The 17,817-nt window shown below is 45.0% G+C and overlaps 1 protein-coding gene across 1 annotated transcript; it reads left to right on the forward strand.

Annotated features, from left to right (window-relative positions):
- Positions 1-10,246: 10,246 nt before the first annotated feature.
- On the forward strand, positions 10,247-10,918 carry LOC136619933 (protein kinase C delta type-like). The gene is made up of 2 exons (XM_066594653.1): positions 10,247-10,679; positions 10,877-10,918. Exons 1-2 carry the CDS (start codon positions 10,252-10,254, stop codon positions 10,899-10,901), a joined length of 453 nt encoding a protein of 150 aa, XP_066450750.1. The 5' UTR covers positions 10,247-10,251; the 3' UTR covers positions 10,902-10,918.
- Positions 10,919-17,817: the final 6,899 nt, after the last annotated feature.

Genomic DNA, 17,817 nt, shown 5'->3' on the forward strand with positions numbered 1-17,817 from the left:
CAGTGAGAGTCTGGTTACTTCCCCATGACCCTATTTCTAGAACACACAGACGACCCAGGACTCCACCAACCTCCACCGACTGCATCTCGACTCTCTTCTCTCCCTCTCCCCCCCCTGCTTTCCTCTAACTCCTCCCTCCTTGCAAGACTAACTACAACTCACAGATTAAGGGGGGGAATGGGGCGACAAGACAGACAGTTTATTAGCACGTGCATAAGACACATGTACACAAAACAGTTTATGCAAGACAGACATACACCTACCCCAACTCTGGGCCACTACATGGGGCATAAAGGGATCACTATTACCTTATGGGTCAAAAAAGGGAGCACTATTACATTATGGGGGCACAAAGGAACACTTTTACTTTGTAGGGGAACTATTACATTATAAGGACACAAGGAGGCATTATTGCTTTATGGTTGCACTGTTACATTATGGGGGGCACAAAGGTGGCGATATTACCTACTAGTATACAATGGTGTCACCAATACCTTATGGGGGTACTATTAGCTTTGTTGGGGCGAAAGGGAGGTACTATTGCTATGTAGATGTCATTGAGAGGAGGATGGTTAGAGGGTGTAGAAATGAATTACAGCTAGAAAAAAATTGCCATGGCAGTCTTGGGCCCAAATAGAGAAGAAAGGCAAAAGTGAACACCACTAGTCAGAGGAATATGAGTCACTGGAGGTAACTGCACGGTACTCACTATGACTGTATAGAACTGGTATCTATTATTTTGTGACCACATTATTTAGATGTGTGCTAGTGTTGATACACTGTATCTAAGCCCACCATGTTATAAAGACTTATGTAAATGCTCCCCGCTGTCTCCAAGCTGAAAATCTGCCACAGGGCCAATGAGCCTTTAACTACACCAGCCAGGATAATGTCTGTGTACCTCTTTTGACATTTCTTGACTGCATTGACGTCCACTCCAGTCCCTTTGTGTTGATGAGCCTCAGTCTATGTAGCACCATTATGGATTTTCTGTGGGTGCCTCCCACTACTCATTGCCTAGCCCACGAAGCTGCTCATTCAGCCTCCTCCAGAATCATGTGTTCACTCAGGTAATGGGCGCGTTACCTGATCTTTTTTCCTCAGCATTCTTGAGTCCCGATGACGCGCTCGACCACGTTAGGTCCTCTTGACTCAGAAGGACCAGGGTTACCAAACGCATCATTGCTGAGCTACCAGTAGCTCAGCTTTCTGATTGACAAAGGAAGAACTATATGTTTATAGGCTGACTTGGTTCTACTATAGGAGGGCATATTTTAGCACAGAGTTGAACACATCTGCCAGCGTTAACAAGATTGTAAGTGACGTTAAGACTGATAAGGGGAATTTCCGGCGCAGACGATGTGCCACCAGCCCACGTGGTGTATGTGCTGTTCCAAATCTTGCATTATTGATGAATGTGGCACACTGTACAACAGGGGGAGTATATGATAATCTAATGTGTGATATTTTCATAAATACAGTATATTTGATGTTGATTTCCTCCTTGGTACAAGGTTCTTCCTGATGGCTTCCATGCTAAAAGGAGATCTGACAAGATAACCTATTTCTCCATGATTGCTGTGAGAGTCAGCATGCTCCGTGATGAGGTACTGGAGGCACTGATGAAGGCCTGCACCATCTCTGTCCCATACTCGGCTGTGAGACGACAATCAGAGTTAAAACCGGGGTATGTTTGCCAATGTTGGCTTACCATATAGACCTCAAAGAACCTTTGTGCTTCAGAATAAGTTTTAGTTGATCTTTTGTGTCATTATGAAATGGCTGAATAGAACTTTAAAAACAAATTTGACACCTACTTTTGTAAGATTAGAAGATACGAGTGACAACTAATATGGCTTCCATAATACCTACAATAATGTTTGTCACCCACCTTCCTCAACGACCTAAAATGTACCTACTTATGAAAGAGAAGTACAGCATACATTGATCAGCTATAACACTAAAACCACTGACAGTGAATAACATTGATGATCACCTGACAATGGCCACTGTGAACAGCTGAGAAATGCATTTGGAAAGCATTCAGACCCTTTCACCATTATTACATTTTGTTATGTTGTTGCCTTGCGCAAAGTAAAAGACACCCCCTGTCTATATAAGGTCTCACAGCTCATGATGCATATCAGAGCCAATACGAGGCTCTGATATGCATCGTATAAGCCATGAGTAGAAAATAACTGCTTGTAGAACTCAGAGACAGGATTGTGTGGACACAGGTCTGGAGAAGGCCACTAAAAAAAAATCTGCACTGAACGTTCCCAATAGCACAGCGGCTGCCATAATTCTTAAATGGAAAACGTTTGGAACAACCAGGACTCTTCTTAGAGCTGCCAATTCACCAAACTAAGTAATCGGGGGAGATGGGTCCTGGTAAGAGGTGATCAAGAATCCTATGCTCACTTTGGCTGAGCTCCAAAGATCCGATGTGCAAATGGGGAAAACTTCCAGAAGGTCAACCATCACTGCAGCACTCCACCAATCTGGGCTTTATGGCAGAGTAGACAGAAAGAAATATCTCCTCATTAAAAGACAAATGAAAGCCACCTGAAGTTTACCAAAAAGCATCTGAAGGACTCTTGGACTGTGAGAAACAAGATTCCCTGGTCTGATGAAACCAAGATGGAATTTTTTTCCTCAATTCTAAGGGTTCCCACCCACCGGCGTTTTTTTCTCCACTGTGCTACGAGAGTAAGTGAAAACTCTCACAGAGCAGTGCGAGAGACAGTCTTTTTAATGGGGCCAGTGGCAGCAGCGCTAGCCCCATTGAAAAGATATGGAGAATGTCGCGGACTTCTGCCACAGCTGTGACAGCTGCGGCAGAAGTCCGTGGCATGCTATCCCAATGCTTTCAATGGGATCGGCACTGCTGCCGATCCCATTGAAAGCAGTGGTTTCTGACAAGCCCTGCAGAATGATTATCGGAGAAGGGCTTGAAATATAAGCCCTTCCCCGATAATCATAAAAAAGTGGTTAAAAAAATAATAAGAAAGTTACTCACCTCTCCTGCTGTCAGCCGCGTCCTCCGGCTGGCTCCCCGGCACTGCTACTGAACTCTTTCAGCAGACGGGGATTTAAAAATCCCTGCCTCCTGAAAGGGCTGTGCAGATTGGCTGAGGGCTTCAGCCAATAGCAGCTACTGCTTAGATATTGGCGGAGCGCTCAGCCAATGGCAGATAGCTCTTAGCTATTCATTCATGAATAGAATGTCCCAGAATGTCACAGAATGTCCAAAATGGCAGGCCCAGTGGGGTGTTCCCAGTATGTAATGCCTAGTACCTATCAAAAATGGTCTAAAGAAGGACAGCTAATGAATCTCCAACAGGATCATGAATGGCAAAGGCCTCCTGATGCAGGTTGCGAGTGAAGGCTTACCTATATAGTCTGATCTACAGAGCAGCTACTGTAGGTAAAATTGCTGAAAAATATTGGGTCTGATAGAAAGGTGTCAGAGAACACAGGACATTGCAGCTTGCTGTTTATTGGCTGTGCAGCCATAGGTTTATTTATTTATAAATCTAGAGGAAGGAGGGCTGTACCCGGGAGCTTTGGGATACTAGTTTCTGAAAATGTATTTATCGTGAAGAATAAAAGATGAAGATGAAATTAGCGGGCATGACCAGAATATATGCAAAAGGGATCCCTCTTGTCCACAGCCTCTCCAACATAGGGCGTCTGGAATGAAGCGTCTATTTCTTACTCGTAAGGGTGTAAAATACCATCTTGTTAAAACTATTAAGTGAGTTTCTAATATTTTAGCACAATTAGTAGCTTGTTTTGCTTGTCTGAAAGAGAACAAGCATCTTTCTATTGGAACAGTTATTCTCAGATCCTTTTCCCTATTTAGGAGGTGACATTTTTTACCCGGTCTCAAGTCTCCTACTATGTTGTCATAGAAAAACTTGGTTTTTGAATGATTTAATTATTATTATTATTAAATTTAAATACCGGATTTTGTTTTTCCATATTGTTTATCTCTATATATTTTATTTATCATTTATTTGTTCTTTTTAGCATATTCAATTCATTCCAGTCTATTTCATCACATGACCAGCTCTAGCTGCAATGAATTTCATGGGTCTTTCAAAGAATATTTAATTTCATGTAAAAATTGGACGAATTTAAAAAATATATATGAAATCTGTCTTTGTATTCATTCCTGCTGGGAATCTGGTGCTCAGTGTTAGAATCCAATAGGCTTCTCTATTAGGGACCATCTCTTTACTTATTCTGCACTTTCTGGGACTATTAACCTTTTCAATGCCAAAAAAAATGCCAAACTCTCCATGTTACCTGAGTGTACCTCCAAGAAATGTCCGGCCGCTCCTGAGCCACTCGGGTTGGAATTTTTCATCTGTCTCCCATGTTTTGCAATGCGTGTCCTGATCTTTCTCGTAATGCATCCCACATAGTATATCCCACACGTAGTACATGTAATGACAAATACTATATTTTCACAACTACAGTTTATGAAGCTATTAATTTTAGACTCTTTATCCCTTCACTATTGGTAAATCTCTCCTTTCTCAAACCCAAATGCCACACACTGCAACAAGAGTTCCCACATCTAAACAAACCCTTAAATGTCAACCAGTGAGATGTTTTCTATATTTGATACATATAAACTGGGTGATAGAATGTTACCTACATTTTGATTTCTCTTCGCCACAAACATTGATTATCATTTATAATCTCATCTTGTTTTAAGATTAGCAAGAACCTATATAAAAAAAGCTTTTTTGATGTTATAAAATCACGGTTGAATGTAGGCTGTTGGGAACACTGAGCCCTTTCTCTTTTTCCAAGACAGAATTCCTTTCTTATTCTCCAGTAGTTTTTCCCTTTCCATCATATCTACTTTTTTACCAGTTCTGTTAAAGATAGATTATTTGTATCCTTGGTCTTGCAACCTACGGTATATTTCTTTTTTTTTTTCTGCGTCATAACTTACTGGGTCACTACAAAGTCTTTTTGCCCTTATAAATTCCCTTGTGGGTATCACTTTAAGGGCGACTTCAGGGGTGGGGGCGGAGCTAAGTTCCAGGTCTCAGCTCTGCCTGCGTCCTGCCCCCTCCCATTGCAAATAGCGTCAAGAGGCAGAGAAGGGGCGTGAGCTCAGTGCACTGCTGCCGGCTCTTCTAGCCTCCTTCCCCTGCAGAGAGGGACACCGTATATCGGCCGGGCATGAAAACCTGGCCGATATACCGTAGTCTGAATAAGCCCTTACTGTGTTATTAGGATGCCCACTAGTGGCATGTAGAATCGTGTTACCAGACGTTGGTTTTCTATATAATTCCATTTCAATTCTCCCTGTTTCATTATTACCTTTCAACATCAGATCTAAGAATGGAACCATCATTTTATAATTCCATGTAATTTAAGGTATGCACTGTGTACAGTGTTTCCATATTTTTGTCCAACCCCTTGGATATTGCAAATGTGAATCTTCATATCCAAGCTACAGGGGGTACAGAGTTTGCACTTGGACTTGGAAACATGAGGGGAACCAAATGATCCCTTTATGCCACATAAGACCACTGTCATAAATGAAATAGCTGGGAGCCTTGTCACAGATTTTGCATTGGGGCTTAAGAAGCTTCACAGTAGGCATGTAGGGTGACCAGATTTTGTCAGGGTCAAAGGGGTGTGATCAGGGGCGTGGCTTATCACAACGTATGATTTTTTTCTTTTTTTTTTTTACCTCCTTTGTTGTAAAAAGTACAAAGCCATTTAAAAAAAGATGGGGAGCAAATTCTGCAGCATTTCTTCATGCAAAAGGCAGTCAAAATCTAGAAATTAGCCTCGTACTTGCAGCTGATTTTTCACTATGCGGCACTCCCCCTTATCTGCTCCCAAGGCTTCCAGTGTTAGCACTCCCTGGAAGTTAGGGGAGTAGCGGAAGAGGATCCCAGATGCACATACTGCCATCAGTGTTTGTATCTGGCAGCGGTGCCAGTCAGTGATTACCAGCTGTGTAGCTGCAGCACCCTGGCTGCTAATCACTTTAATGGGGATCCCACGTCTTGAAATGGTGACCCCATGTCCCGACCCTGGGAAAGCTGGACAAAAGGTCACAAAGCGGGACTGTCTGACCTAAATGAAGATGTATGGTCTCCTTATATAAGGGCTTAAACAGATGAGTGTGATACGTGGAGAATGGAACCCATTGATTTCAATGGGCTTTTTACCCCCTTTCTTTTCTTTTTTTGCTCCTGTTTTTCTGTGGGTGCAAAATAATAGGACCTGCCTTATCTTGTGCATGTTTGCGAACCAAAAAGCCCCACAGAGGTCTATGAGAGGTGTGGAAGCACGCATATCTGCCCGCACGGAAATGCACTTAGTGCAGCGCATACCTGCAATCACAGCCACCATGTTAGGCAATGTATCCTTTTATATCAGGTGCGGTGATTCCTCCGGCTTGTGCGAACGAATGGTGCCTGCGCAAATACGCTCCATTTCTGAACAGGCGCAAGTGTTAAATACACTCATTCACTGTGCAGAAGTGAGCATATTACGCTACACGCTCTTCTTTCGAGGCCCAAAACCTGGCGATATCTTGTACACAACCTCTCCTTCTCCCAGACTTCAGATTGGACTCACAAACTTGTCTAATATAGTAGTCTTTATTGGCTCAATCTAAATAAAGTCTTATAATGCCGTATGCACATTACTGTGCCAATTTACAGCCCCCAACAGTAATTCTCACCACCACTGCTTGTTTATAAGACCCTCCTAACATTTCTATATGACCCCTTTCTAACATTTCATACCTCACTATAAACCCCCATTGCGGATGAATCCCTCTGTGACCTCCATAGAAGCATCTCCACTCGCTACACCCAGATCTGCGCTGGCGAGGGCGCTGCCCATTGTAACCTATGGAAATACACATCATGTATCTGGATGATGAACACTTATTGAATAGAGCAGAAAATGACCCTCACAGGCATTATTATCCCTCTCAGTAGTACAATTTATGGGTTATTTCTCCACCCTGTTCATTTAAATTTCCACACAACTACAAGTTTTCTAAAACTCCAGAAGTTCTGATGAACTATGGGCACCGCTGCCAACCCTGAAATGAAGTGCCATCCCTACCCCATCTATTAATAATGTGGCACTAGAAGAACCAGCTATGAATTTCCCTGTTTCATTGGGCACTAGACCATCACTCATGGTGCCCACATCACTGTGTATATGGCAGAGCAGGGTACTGGCAAGCAAAGTACTGGCAGCTTCCCTGACCTTTGACCTTCACTCGGCCAACTGCCATTTTCTTTCAACTGACGACGGCAGTGGTTGGATTGAAGAGTACAAGACTGTGAATAATGGCGTCCAATGGACACGGAGGAGTTGGAGAAAAGAGAAAGAGAGAAGATGACAGCGTGAGTGGACTCACGGAAATAAAGAAGAGGAGGAGCGGAGAGGATGAGCCTAAGGATGAGGGGCCAAGACCGGGCACCAGCCAGGACCTCGTACCACCACACCACAGCTTTGATATTAGTCGCTTCACCGCCCTACAGATCTTGGGCAGAGGAAGCTTCAGCAAGGTAAGTTCCAGAACTTTGTATTTTCGGGTTGGGGCGCAGCGAGGGCTCCTTCACACGGGGGGATTTTACATTAGTATTTTTAAGCCAAAATGTAAATCTTCCCATTCTACTTCCTTTGGACTTTCCATTTTTGCCTCACAAAATACTGATGAAAGACTCTGATGTGTGAACGACGGTCACCCATAATCGCTGCTTTAACCCCTTAAGGATACGGCCAATTTTGGGCATAAGAACGCAATGATTTGGGGGGACTTTTATCTCCACTTTTCAAAAGCCATAACTTTTTATTGTTCTGTCGACATGGCCGCTTGAGGGGTTGTTTTTTGCAAAGCGAACTGTAGTTTTCATTGGTGCCATTTTTGGGTAAATATACTATATTGTACAACTTTAGAAATGTTTTTTGATAGCAGGGAGAGAAAACCCATCAATTCTGTCATTGCTCGTTTTATGTGTTTTTTACAGCGCTAATCATGCAGCATAAATAACATGATACATTTTCTCTGCAGGTCGGTACGATTACAATTATACCAAAATTCTTATGATTGTTTTGGGTTTTTCTACTTTTCCACAGTAAAAACTCTTTTTTGGAAATTTTTTTCCCACATCGCTGCATTGAAAGTCCTATAACTTTTTTATTTTTCTGTGGACGGAGCTCTGTGAGGGTTTTTTGTGTGACAAGCTGTAGTCTTTATTGGTACCATTTTGGGGTACATACGGCTTTTTTGATCACTTTTATTGTGATTTTTGGGAGGCAAAATGTTGAAAATAAGCATTATGCCTCTGTTTTGTAGTTTTTTTTATTGTTTTTTGCTGTGCAGGATAAATAATGTGTTCAAATTAATTGTACGGGTTGTTACAGATATGATGATACCAAATATGTGGGGTTTTACGTTTTTTTAAATTTATACAAATAAGGTAAAGAACACAAAAAAGAGTTTTTTTTTGTTTTACATGATTTGTTAGTTTTTCACATTATTTTTATATTTTCTTTTTTACACTTTTTATATCCCTGTAGGGGTCTTGTACTATAGCAGCTATGATAATAAAGCCTTGCAGGACTTGTTTGTATTTCCCATGCCGTCGTTTAGCAATGACCCATATATCCGCAGCTCATATGGTGACCCTAGGTTACCGATCTGGCATCTTCTCTTTCGCTGCCAATGTCCCCGGTGGCACATCCGCAGTACATGGAACACTGCGCCATCGCTAGGGCAATGACGCGGCCTTCTCTGCTGCGAATGTACCGCCCGGAGCATGCGCAGTTGAGAGGATGCCACACTGTCGCTATGGCGATGACACGGCTCCTGTGGCCATTCCGCAATGATGATTGCGGAATGGCTTGCATGATGGATGACTTTTTTCATTAACTTCAATGGAAGCCGGCCGTGCGTAGCCTGCAGCAAATCGCAGAAAGCTGGGATTTCTTTCCTGCGAAAATCGCAATTAATTTCCTCTCATGGGCAGGAAATTGCGTTTTGCCATAACATGCTATGGGCTGGATTTGCTGTGAAATGCGTAGGTGGAATCCCGCTCTGGATTTCGCAATGTAAGTCGGCCCGCTGCAGGAGGCCTTATGCTCACGGAAAAAACTCTATTGTGTAAATTGACTTATGGTGCGGATTGTAACTCTGCTTCATGTCAACTTATGTTGTTTCAGCATGATTTTCATCTCTTTTCACGTAGATGCTGCTATGTGTGGAACTAGCCTTAGGCTACCTACATATAACCAAGCGCGATATCGGAATGTGAAACGTGGCCCAATATCATGCTCGCTAATGTGCGATTTACCCATTTTTTCTTTAAAAACACACAAATCTTGCACAATTTGAAAGCGGCCTATTGATAAATCCCTCATGCAATAAATGTATATGATTTTCCCCTCTGGTCGCTGTCAGTGATTATTTCCTATTTGTTTTCTTGAGGTGGTCCTGGCATCATTCCCCGAAAGAAACACTTTCATGGCCATCAAGGTTGTCAACAAAACAAGGAGCGAACCACACATCTTAATGAGAGAGCAGCGGATACTACTGAAGGCCCAAGACTGCCCTTTCATCTGTCACCTGTATGCCGCACAGCAGTCTGCAGACCGAGTCTACTTTATCACAGAGTATCTGCTTGGAGGAAGCCTAGGAGCGCTGATCAAAATGTGCGGCAGCTTGGACATCAACCATGTGAGGTGAGTAAATGACTAACCAGGGGTTGGGGGGACTGAGGGTGACATGACAAATATAGAAGAGTGGAGGGCATACAGGCTGCCTCTTCTCTTCTGGTGGTGACGGACACTTTGATGGTGACATGATGTCAGCGGACTGATTTCATGTCATTGATACTACACTCTTCTCTCAGATTCTACACAGCGGAGATAGCATGCGGCCTCCAGTTCCTGCATCAACGCAGCATCGTCCATCGGTAAGCAGAACTTTTCCACATTTGTCTTTTTCCTTGCAATGGGTTCCAGACTTTCCCAGAATCCTCAATTAGGACTTTTTTCTGTGGTACATACCTAAGACCTCTGTATCAATGAACAGATTAACATGTCTCTTTTTTTCATTGCAGTGACATAAAGCCAGACAACATCATGCTGGACAGATCTGGACACATCCGCCTGATTGACCTGGGGCTGGCCCAAGACGGTGTCACCTCGTCTAACAAGATCAGTGGAGTGACGGGCACACTTCAATTCATGGCCCCAGAAGTGCTTCTTGAAGAAGACTACGACACAGCAGTCGACTGGTGGAGCCTGGGAATTGTCGTATCCTGGATGGCGGCAGGACAGTCCCCTTTCTATTACGGCTCCATCAGGAGAAAGGTCATCAAAGCCATCACCAGAAAGGAGCCAAAATTCCCACCTTGGCTTGATGCTGATGTGAAGCATCTTCTGGAGAGACTGCTACGTAAGAAGCCTGAGGAGAGGCTGGGTGTCTACAGGAACATCCGAGGTCACCAGTTCTTCGACACCATAGATTGGGAGGTGCTGGAACTTAAAAGAGCACGGCCACCATTCAAACCATTCAGGGAAGTTTTGGAGAATCGGGACATGCTGTGGCTGGAGGATAAGACACCCCTTCACCCGATAGACGGATTCTCGTACACTTCACCAAGTTGGACCCGGTAAGATCTTCCTCCTCTAGGGATAATGTTCTTCATTTTGACCTCTGTGTTCATCATTATTGTTCCTCTTGTGTCAGACAGCACAGGTGGTCATATAATAACCCTGCTTCGTGTCACCATGCCTGGTCCGCAGTCTTTTCCCTCCTCAGCTACATTTTTATTTCTTTTCCAATAATTATGTTTCTGCTTCTTCCTAGGATGATGAGAAGAATCCGATTGTGAAGGAAGCCACAACCATCTGGTGAGTTATATCTTTACACCTACACATACCTATCTGTACAACAATACATTCCTATACACAAAGGACACCTACCATTAATACACTGCAACAGAACAGCCGGGCTTCTGCCAAATGATTTGACCTTTTATGCCAGAATCTGGCATAAAATGCCCTGTAATTTTCCCCCTTTGAGTCATTCCCTTCTGAGATTTTGATATATCTGGTTGGCAAGCAATATGGCCTCCATTATGGCTTCCACAATCACAAAACTGCTAATAACTCATAGTAGAGTCACAGTTGCAGAAAATAACTTTTTTTGTATATCAAATATAAATCAGCTCCTGATACAAATCGTCATATTACAGTAGCTCACTTGTTTGTATCCACAACTGGTAAAACTAACAATTTTCTCTCTTATTTCTTATAGACTAAGCCCGCGTCAACTGTCTCCTGAACCTGCGACTCTGCTGCTGTAGAAGAGCTCCGCTTACCAACAACATCCTCTCTCCACCATCTGTATCCTGCATGCTAACATCAGCTACCTTGACCTCCTCCGGCTGACTTGAACATCATCCTCTCCTGAAGACCTTCTACACCACCAGGAGCGGCCTGTGCTTGATTTGTAGCTGGAGAGTTCAGGAAAAATAGCCCGAGTGACTATTATCCCTGAACTCCTGGTTACTAGTAAGACCTCGGCACAGGCCGGGTAAGTAGCCTACACCACACCAGATTAAACACAAGTATAAATACAAACACATACATAGACACGAGTACGCACACACAGATAGGTGTAGTTGTCGGCTTTGATCTTGGGACTTGCTCTGATCGCCATATTTGGGATCAGGAAGGAATTTTTCCAACTTGAGGACAATTGGCTCATACCTCAAGGTGGTTTTTGCCTTCCTCTGGATCAACTCACAGCCTTAAATAGGGTTAGGTTTTATTTATAAGGAAACAGCCACATAAATAATATAATACAAACATAAAAATGAAACACAAACTTTAGCTGACATCACATACAGTAGGGAGGTGAGCTGCTGGCGTTTGATTCTGAGATTTATTCTGGTTGCCATATTTGGGATCAGGAAGGAATTTTCCCCCCTTGAAACAGGATGATTGGCTCTTTCCTAAAGGGGGTTTTCGCCTTCCTCTGGATCAACACAGTCTATAAATAGGTTTAGTTCAATACACTTTATATTTCACACTAACAGATGGTAATAGATTTATGAAAACAATAACACATTTTAAAAAGTCAGATAGATCAGATGTCGGCTTCGATCCTGGGATTTGTTCCGATCGCCATATTTGGGGTCAGGAAGGAATTTTTTCCCTTTATACAAGGATAATTGGCTTTTTCCTTATAGGGTTTTCGCCTTCCTCTGGATCAACTCAGCCTCCAAATTCCCCATAATAAAATTTATTATCTCCTATAACTAGAAATAAAGTGTTCTTTCTCCATAAATCTTTGTGTCTGTGTCTTTATTTCCATTGAATGTCTTACATAATGTTCTTCCAATGCCACTGGGGATTGTATTTGCAAGAACCATAGTGATGAGTGGGGGCCCATGTAGTTACGCCCCTGCCTTTAACCTTCCTTCACAGAAATTCCAGAGACAATATTGAGAACTTATTAGTCTGCCTGTCCTTGGGCGTTGCGGTAACCCGCTGCAGAGAGCTTTCACTGCGTTCCCCGTGGCTGGATTATCACCGCGGGGAATGCAATTCAAACCTGCCCATGGACAGACAGCCTTACCGTCAGAGACCCAAAGGGTCTCAACTAACTTATGAGATCAAATCTGAGAGCTTAGCTGCAAAGGATCCAATATCGCAAAAGTATAGACGTAGGAGATTGCTCAATCGTCTAGTTCCTCAGATGTAATACACTGGACCCAGACGGTTAAGGATAGAAGATCTATCTGTAATTTCTGAAGCCATAGCAATTTTCGGGCTCACTGCATAGAACCTTTCTGCCTAAGGCTAGGGTCATAGACAGGAGCAGCTTTCAGCCAGAGGACCTAACATATAGTGTAGTGGCCTGATTTACTCAAACCCTATGCTGGAGTGCTTTGGAGGATGAGGTTAATTAATGCCCATTAACTCATTATTATCTTGTTTTGCATGTAAAAGGACCCCCGGAGTTGTTTGCCGAGCCCAGTGTGTGTTTTAAACATATGCCTAGCTGTGTAAACAGCTGCACACATTCCATTGTTCTCCTTGAGGCTGCCAACACATTCCATTGCTCTCCTCAAGGGTAGTGTAAAAATGCTCATCTATTGCAAGATGAGCGAAATACATTCAAACGGAATGTATTTGTACAGTCTTTCAGTGGCTAAACAATGGATTTTAAGTGAACTAAAATCCATTGTTCAAACGAAAAGTGCACGATACCCGCGGTTACATGTAATGGTCATTGCTCATTTTTGGCCGTTGGGACAAATTTTAAGTGATAATCGTTGTGCGTAAAAGGGCCTTTAGTTTCCTTAGTACAAAGGTTTATAGCCCCTGTATACTACTGTGCACATCCATCAGGTATGGTATATATGGAAACATCCTTCCTACATGCTGTAACCTGGTCATGTGCATGAGCCCTAAGGCAACCAGGGAATTGATGTTGGCAAAAAAAATTTTCTCTGCATTAGAGTTTTTAGAAAGACCTGTAAAAGGCCTCGGTTACTGGAGTTAGGGCCCTTTTACACAGGACAACTGTCATCCCAGTGATGATCATTCCTCTTCTCTTACATAGGAACGATCATCACTTATAAATATCTAATAAGTTAGTATATACGAGGTATAGGGTTGTATTTTGGCCAGAATATGTAAGCCCACAAACCCATGTCATCTTTCGAGTCCCTACTCTAACAAGACAACTAAAACCCCAAAAAGGGAACCCCGCCTACAAGTGGGGTGATCAATGATCATCCTAATAGGGATGCCCCAACACTGTAACCTAAGGGGTTGGCTAGCCCAAGATGGAAACAGGCAGGAACATTAGACAAGGGAAAAACAACGGGACAGTTCACACTTAAAGGGGTGGTCTCGCGAAACAAAGTGGGGTTATCCACTTCCGTATGGCCATATTAATGCACTTTGTAATATACATCGTGCATTAAATATAAGCCATACAGAAGTTATTCCACTTACCTGCTCCGTTGCTAGCGTCCTCGTCTCCATGGTTCCGTCTAAATTCGCCGGCAGCTTGCTTTTTTAGACGCGCTTGCGCAGTCCGGTCTTCTCCATTCAGCACGAGCCGCTTCAGTGTGCTCCCCGCTACAGCTCTTCTGCGCATACGCAGACGAGCTGTCACTGCTCGGGAGCGCGCTGGAGCGGCCATTCTGTACCTTCCTCTGTTAGAGGAAAGTGCAGAGCTGCCGAGCTGTCCGGAGAAGCCGCCCAGCTGTCCCGCCGTCCAGCTGTCCTGGTAAGTGATGGGCCGGGGGGGCTACCGCTGCGCCGGGCTGCCGCTGCGATGGGGGGGGCTGTCGCTGCGCCGGGGGAAGTAGCGCTGGGCCGGGGGGGGGGGGGGGCTGCCACTGCGCCGGGCTGCCGCTGCGATGGGGGGGCTGTCGCTGCGATGGGGGGGGCTGTCGCTGCGCCGGAGGAAGTAGCGCTGGGCCGGGGGGGGCTGCCGCTGCGCCGGGCTGCCGCTGCGATGGGGGGGCTGTCGCTGCGATGGGGGGGGGCTGTCGCTGCGATGGGGGGGGCTGTCGCTGCGCCGGGGGAAGTAGCGCTGGGCCGGGGGGGGGGGGGGCTGTCGCTAGGCCGGGGGAACTAGCGCTGGGTCGGGGGGCTGCCGCTGTGATGACAGGGGGGGGCTGCGCCGGTTACCTGCTGCCTGGTGGTGGGTGACTGGTCGGCGGCTGCGGTGGTTCCGGTCGGCGGCTGCGGGGCGTCTGGTTGCCATGGAGACACAGCTGGCAGCGTCTCGGGAGCGCGCACGTCGGGCTGCAGCGAGCGACGGGAAAAGAGCCGGCGGCCATCTTGGGGAAACTTTTATAAGTTGCTGAAACGCTGGAACGGTAAGTATGAACCAGCTAGAAATGTCATTTACAGGGGGGCTTAGTAATGTGTACTTAATGGGGGGGACTGGGCAAAAAAAAAAATTCACTGCTTCCTCGAGACATCTCCTTTAATGTCTGAACACATCACTGTTCACACTAACAAACAGACAAGGGAATCCCACCCAGAACCTCATGCATGCAGCTTACACCGAAGCAGAACATGAATGACTCCAAGCACCAGCGCTCTTAGAGGCAATGAGATAAATGACAAATGGATAAATGACCAGAACCCTTCAGCAAGAGGGGCTGTTATCTATTTGCAGCAGACCGACGGGGATTGGTTGGCTGGAGAACTCTACACCAAGCCAGCTCAATCATCCCACACCTGTGGCAGTGTGCTGCTGTAAACCCATAGAACTACAGGTCCCAGGAGCACAACATTTCACACGCATGTTGGTGTCAGTGTATGTAATTCCTGGACTTCAGTATAGTAGTACATTAGAAAGCCTATGAGGTCAGCCAGAGGCTGTGCCTCATCGGCCACCATGGCCAGCATACCCGAAGGGTATATCCAAGCTTCTGGGTGCCATAGCAACTGATTGGGACCCCGCAATCACATTGCAAGGATGTGATAGGTGCTAGAAGTAGCCCCTTCCTTTGTCTGCCTCTTAATTTGGAACAACAAGAATATACATATAGCGCTATGTTGTGCTAACACTGGTACTTAAAGCAGAGGCATGGTGGCTCAGTAGTTAGCACTGCTGCTGTTGTAGGTTCAAATCTGACCAAGGGTGATGGCTGTATGGAGTTTTTAAAAGTTGATGTCTTTGATGAGATTTAAAACTAGGACCCCAGCACTGCACGCCAACAGTGCTAACCACTGAGCCACCACCACAAGAAAAAAGCCAAAGCGGGAAATGGAAAACAGGTTGTCATCAAGTTCCATCCGCCTCCCATTGAGTACAATGCAATAAAAAAAAGGACCCATCTGTATTCCGTTTCAGAAAATGGAAACAAAAGTGTAGCAGTCTGCGCTTGTGATCCAGTATAAAAACCGGAACGGAGATGGATTGAAAATGAAATCCTTCCCCTCCAATACATTTCTGTGGACTTGAAAACAGAAGCCTTTTCTTTCCATTTTGCTGTTCGCACGACAAAATAGCAAAAAACAGGACTGAAAGCACTAGTGTGAATGAGCCCTTATTCCTGCATTCATTTATAACACAACAAAGCAATGCCTTTGAGTTCGTTCAGACAAATGGGTTTTTTCCGCGCAAAATTTTCATCCGTGACAAGACAGGTCTTGCTCCATCTTTGTCCGTGTTATGCAGGAAGCTACCATAGACTGTATGGCAGCTGAAAAAAGGGAGGGGAGGGTGAGGAAGTTACTCTGCATATAACGCTGGGGAAAGAAGACAGCTGGCACTAATTTGGCATTTACTTGCCATTCTATTCCACAGGAAGGTGTTACATGCAAGCGGGTGAAGTAACGGTGACGTATCAGCCTGTTGCTTGCCCTCTCCCAGCCTCGTGCATATTAAAATACGTTCTGTACGCGAACGCTTGCTGGTATCCGCCCATATAAATGCAGTAAAAAAACTGCATATTTCAAGTACTGAAATTTCATACACCCATATGAATGAGCCCCAAGGCTGCACATTGATTGGAGTTAGCTGTAAGCCCAGAGCTCGATCACCCTATAGCTGTATCGCTCATCATCACCCCTCATACACAGGCACATACGTAGGGGGACTACCCACTAAAGTTTTTTTTCACTACGAAATTCGCAGCGTTTTTTTTCTGCAGGGGTCTATGGGAATTGTAATGTTAAAATCGCAATTTCGTGGTAAATTGCGATTTTAACATTACAAGTCCCATAGACCCCTGCAGCAAAAAAAAAAGGCTGTGAATTTCACAGTGAAAAAGAACTGTAGTGGGTAGTCACCCTAAGTGTGCATTCAGACGACCATATATCGGCCGGGTATTCACGCTGCCCGATATACGGCGTCTCTCTCTCTCTACAGGGAGAGGAGGCCGGAAGAGCCGGGAGCAGTGCTCTGAGCTCTTGAACCCTCTCTGCCTTCTCTCCACCCCTCTGCACTATTTGCAATGAGAGGAGGCAAGACGGGGGCGGGGCTAAGTTTCAGGAATTTGCTCCGCCTCCGTCCCACCTCTCCTCATTGAAAATAGTGCAGGTGGGTGGAGAGGAGGCGAGAGCTCAGCGCACTGCTCCCAGCTCTTCCAGCCTTCTCCCCCTGCAGAGAGAGACGCCGTATATTGGCCGGCGTGAAAACATGGCCGAAATACGGTCGTCTGAATAAGCCCTAAGGATGTTTTGTGCCTGTACAGTTTGCATCTGTTCATGTAAAGGGCTCTTTAAACAAGCACCATTCGACATGTTACAGTATAGCGATAATCAGCGCTCATTTGGGCAACAAATCTGCCCTCGACAAAGGACCTTTACTGTGGAGGACATATGTTTCAGGGCTTATTCAGACGACTGTATATCGGCTGGGTATTCACGCCCGGCTGCAGGGGGAGGAGGCTGGAAGGGCCGGGAGCAGTGGTCTGAGCTCCCACCCCCTCTCCGCCTCTCTGCATTATTTGCAATGAGAGGAGGTGGGGTGGGGCGGAGCTAAGTCCAGAGACTGAGACACTGACACGGCACATCAGCTCCCACGAGGCCACAATGATCCTGCCTACAGAATTGTGAATTACTCCCAGCCTGATGCACTGACATGACACGTCACACAAGGCCACAATGATCCTGCCTACCGTATTGTGGAATACTCTCAGTCTGATGAGACCATTTTCTTCCTTCTTGAGTCTGGGGAATACAGTTCTCCTTGAGGAGAGCAACAAGTTGGAGTAGGGAGTCTTATATGGACCATACCATGCACCCTGGGAAAAAAGTATGCAA

This window comes from Eleutherodactylus coqui, chromosome 3 (genome assembly GCF_035609145.1).
Source record: "Eleutherodactylus coqui strain aEleCoq1 chromosome 3, aEleCoq1.hap1, whole genome shotgun sequence".
In the NCBI taxonomy this organism is placed as follows: domain Eukaryota; kingdom Metazoa; phylum Chordata; class Amphibia; order Anura; family Eleutherodactylidae; genus Eleutherodactylus; species Eleutherodactylus coqui.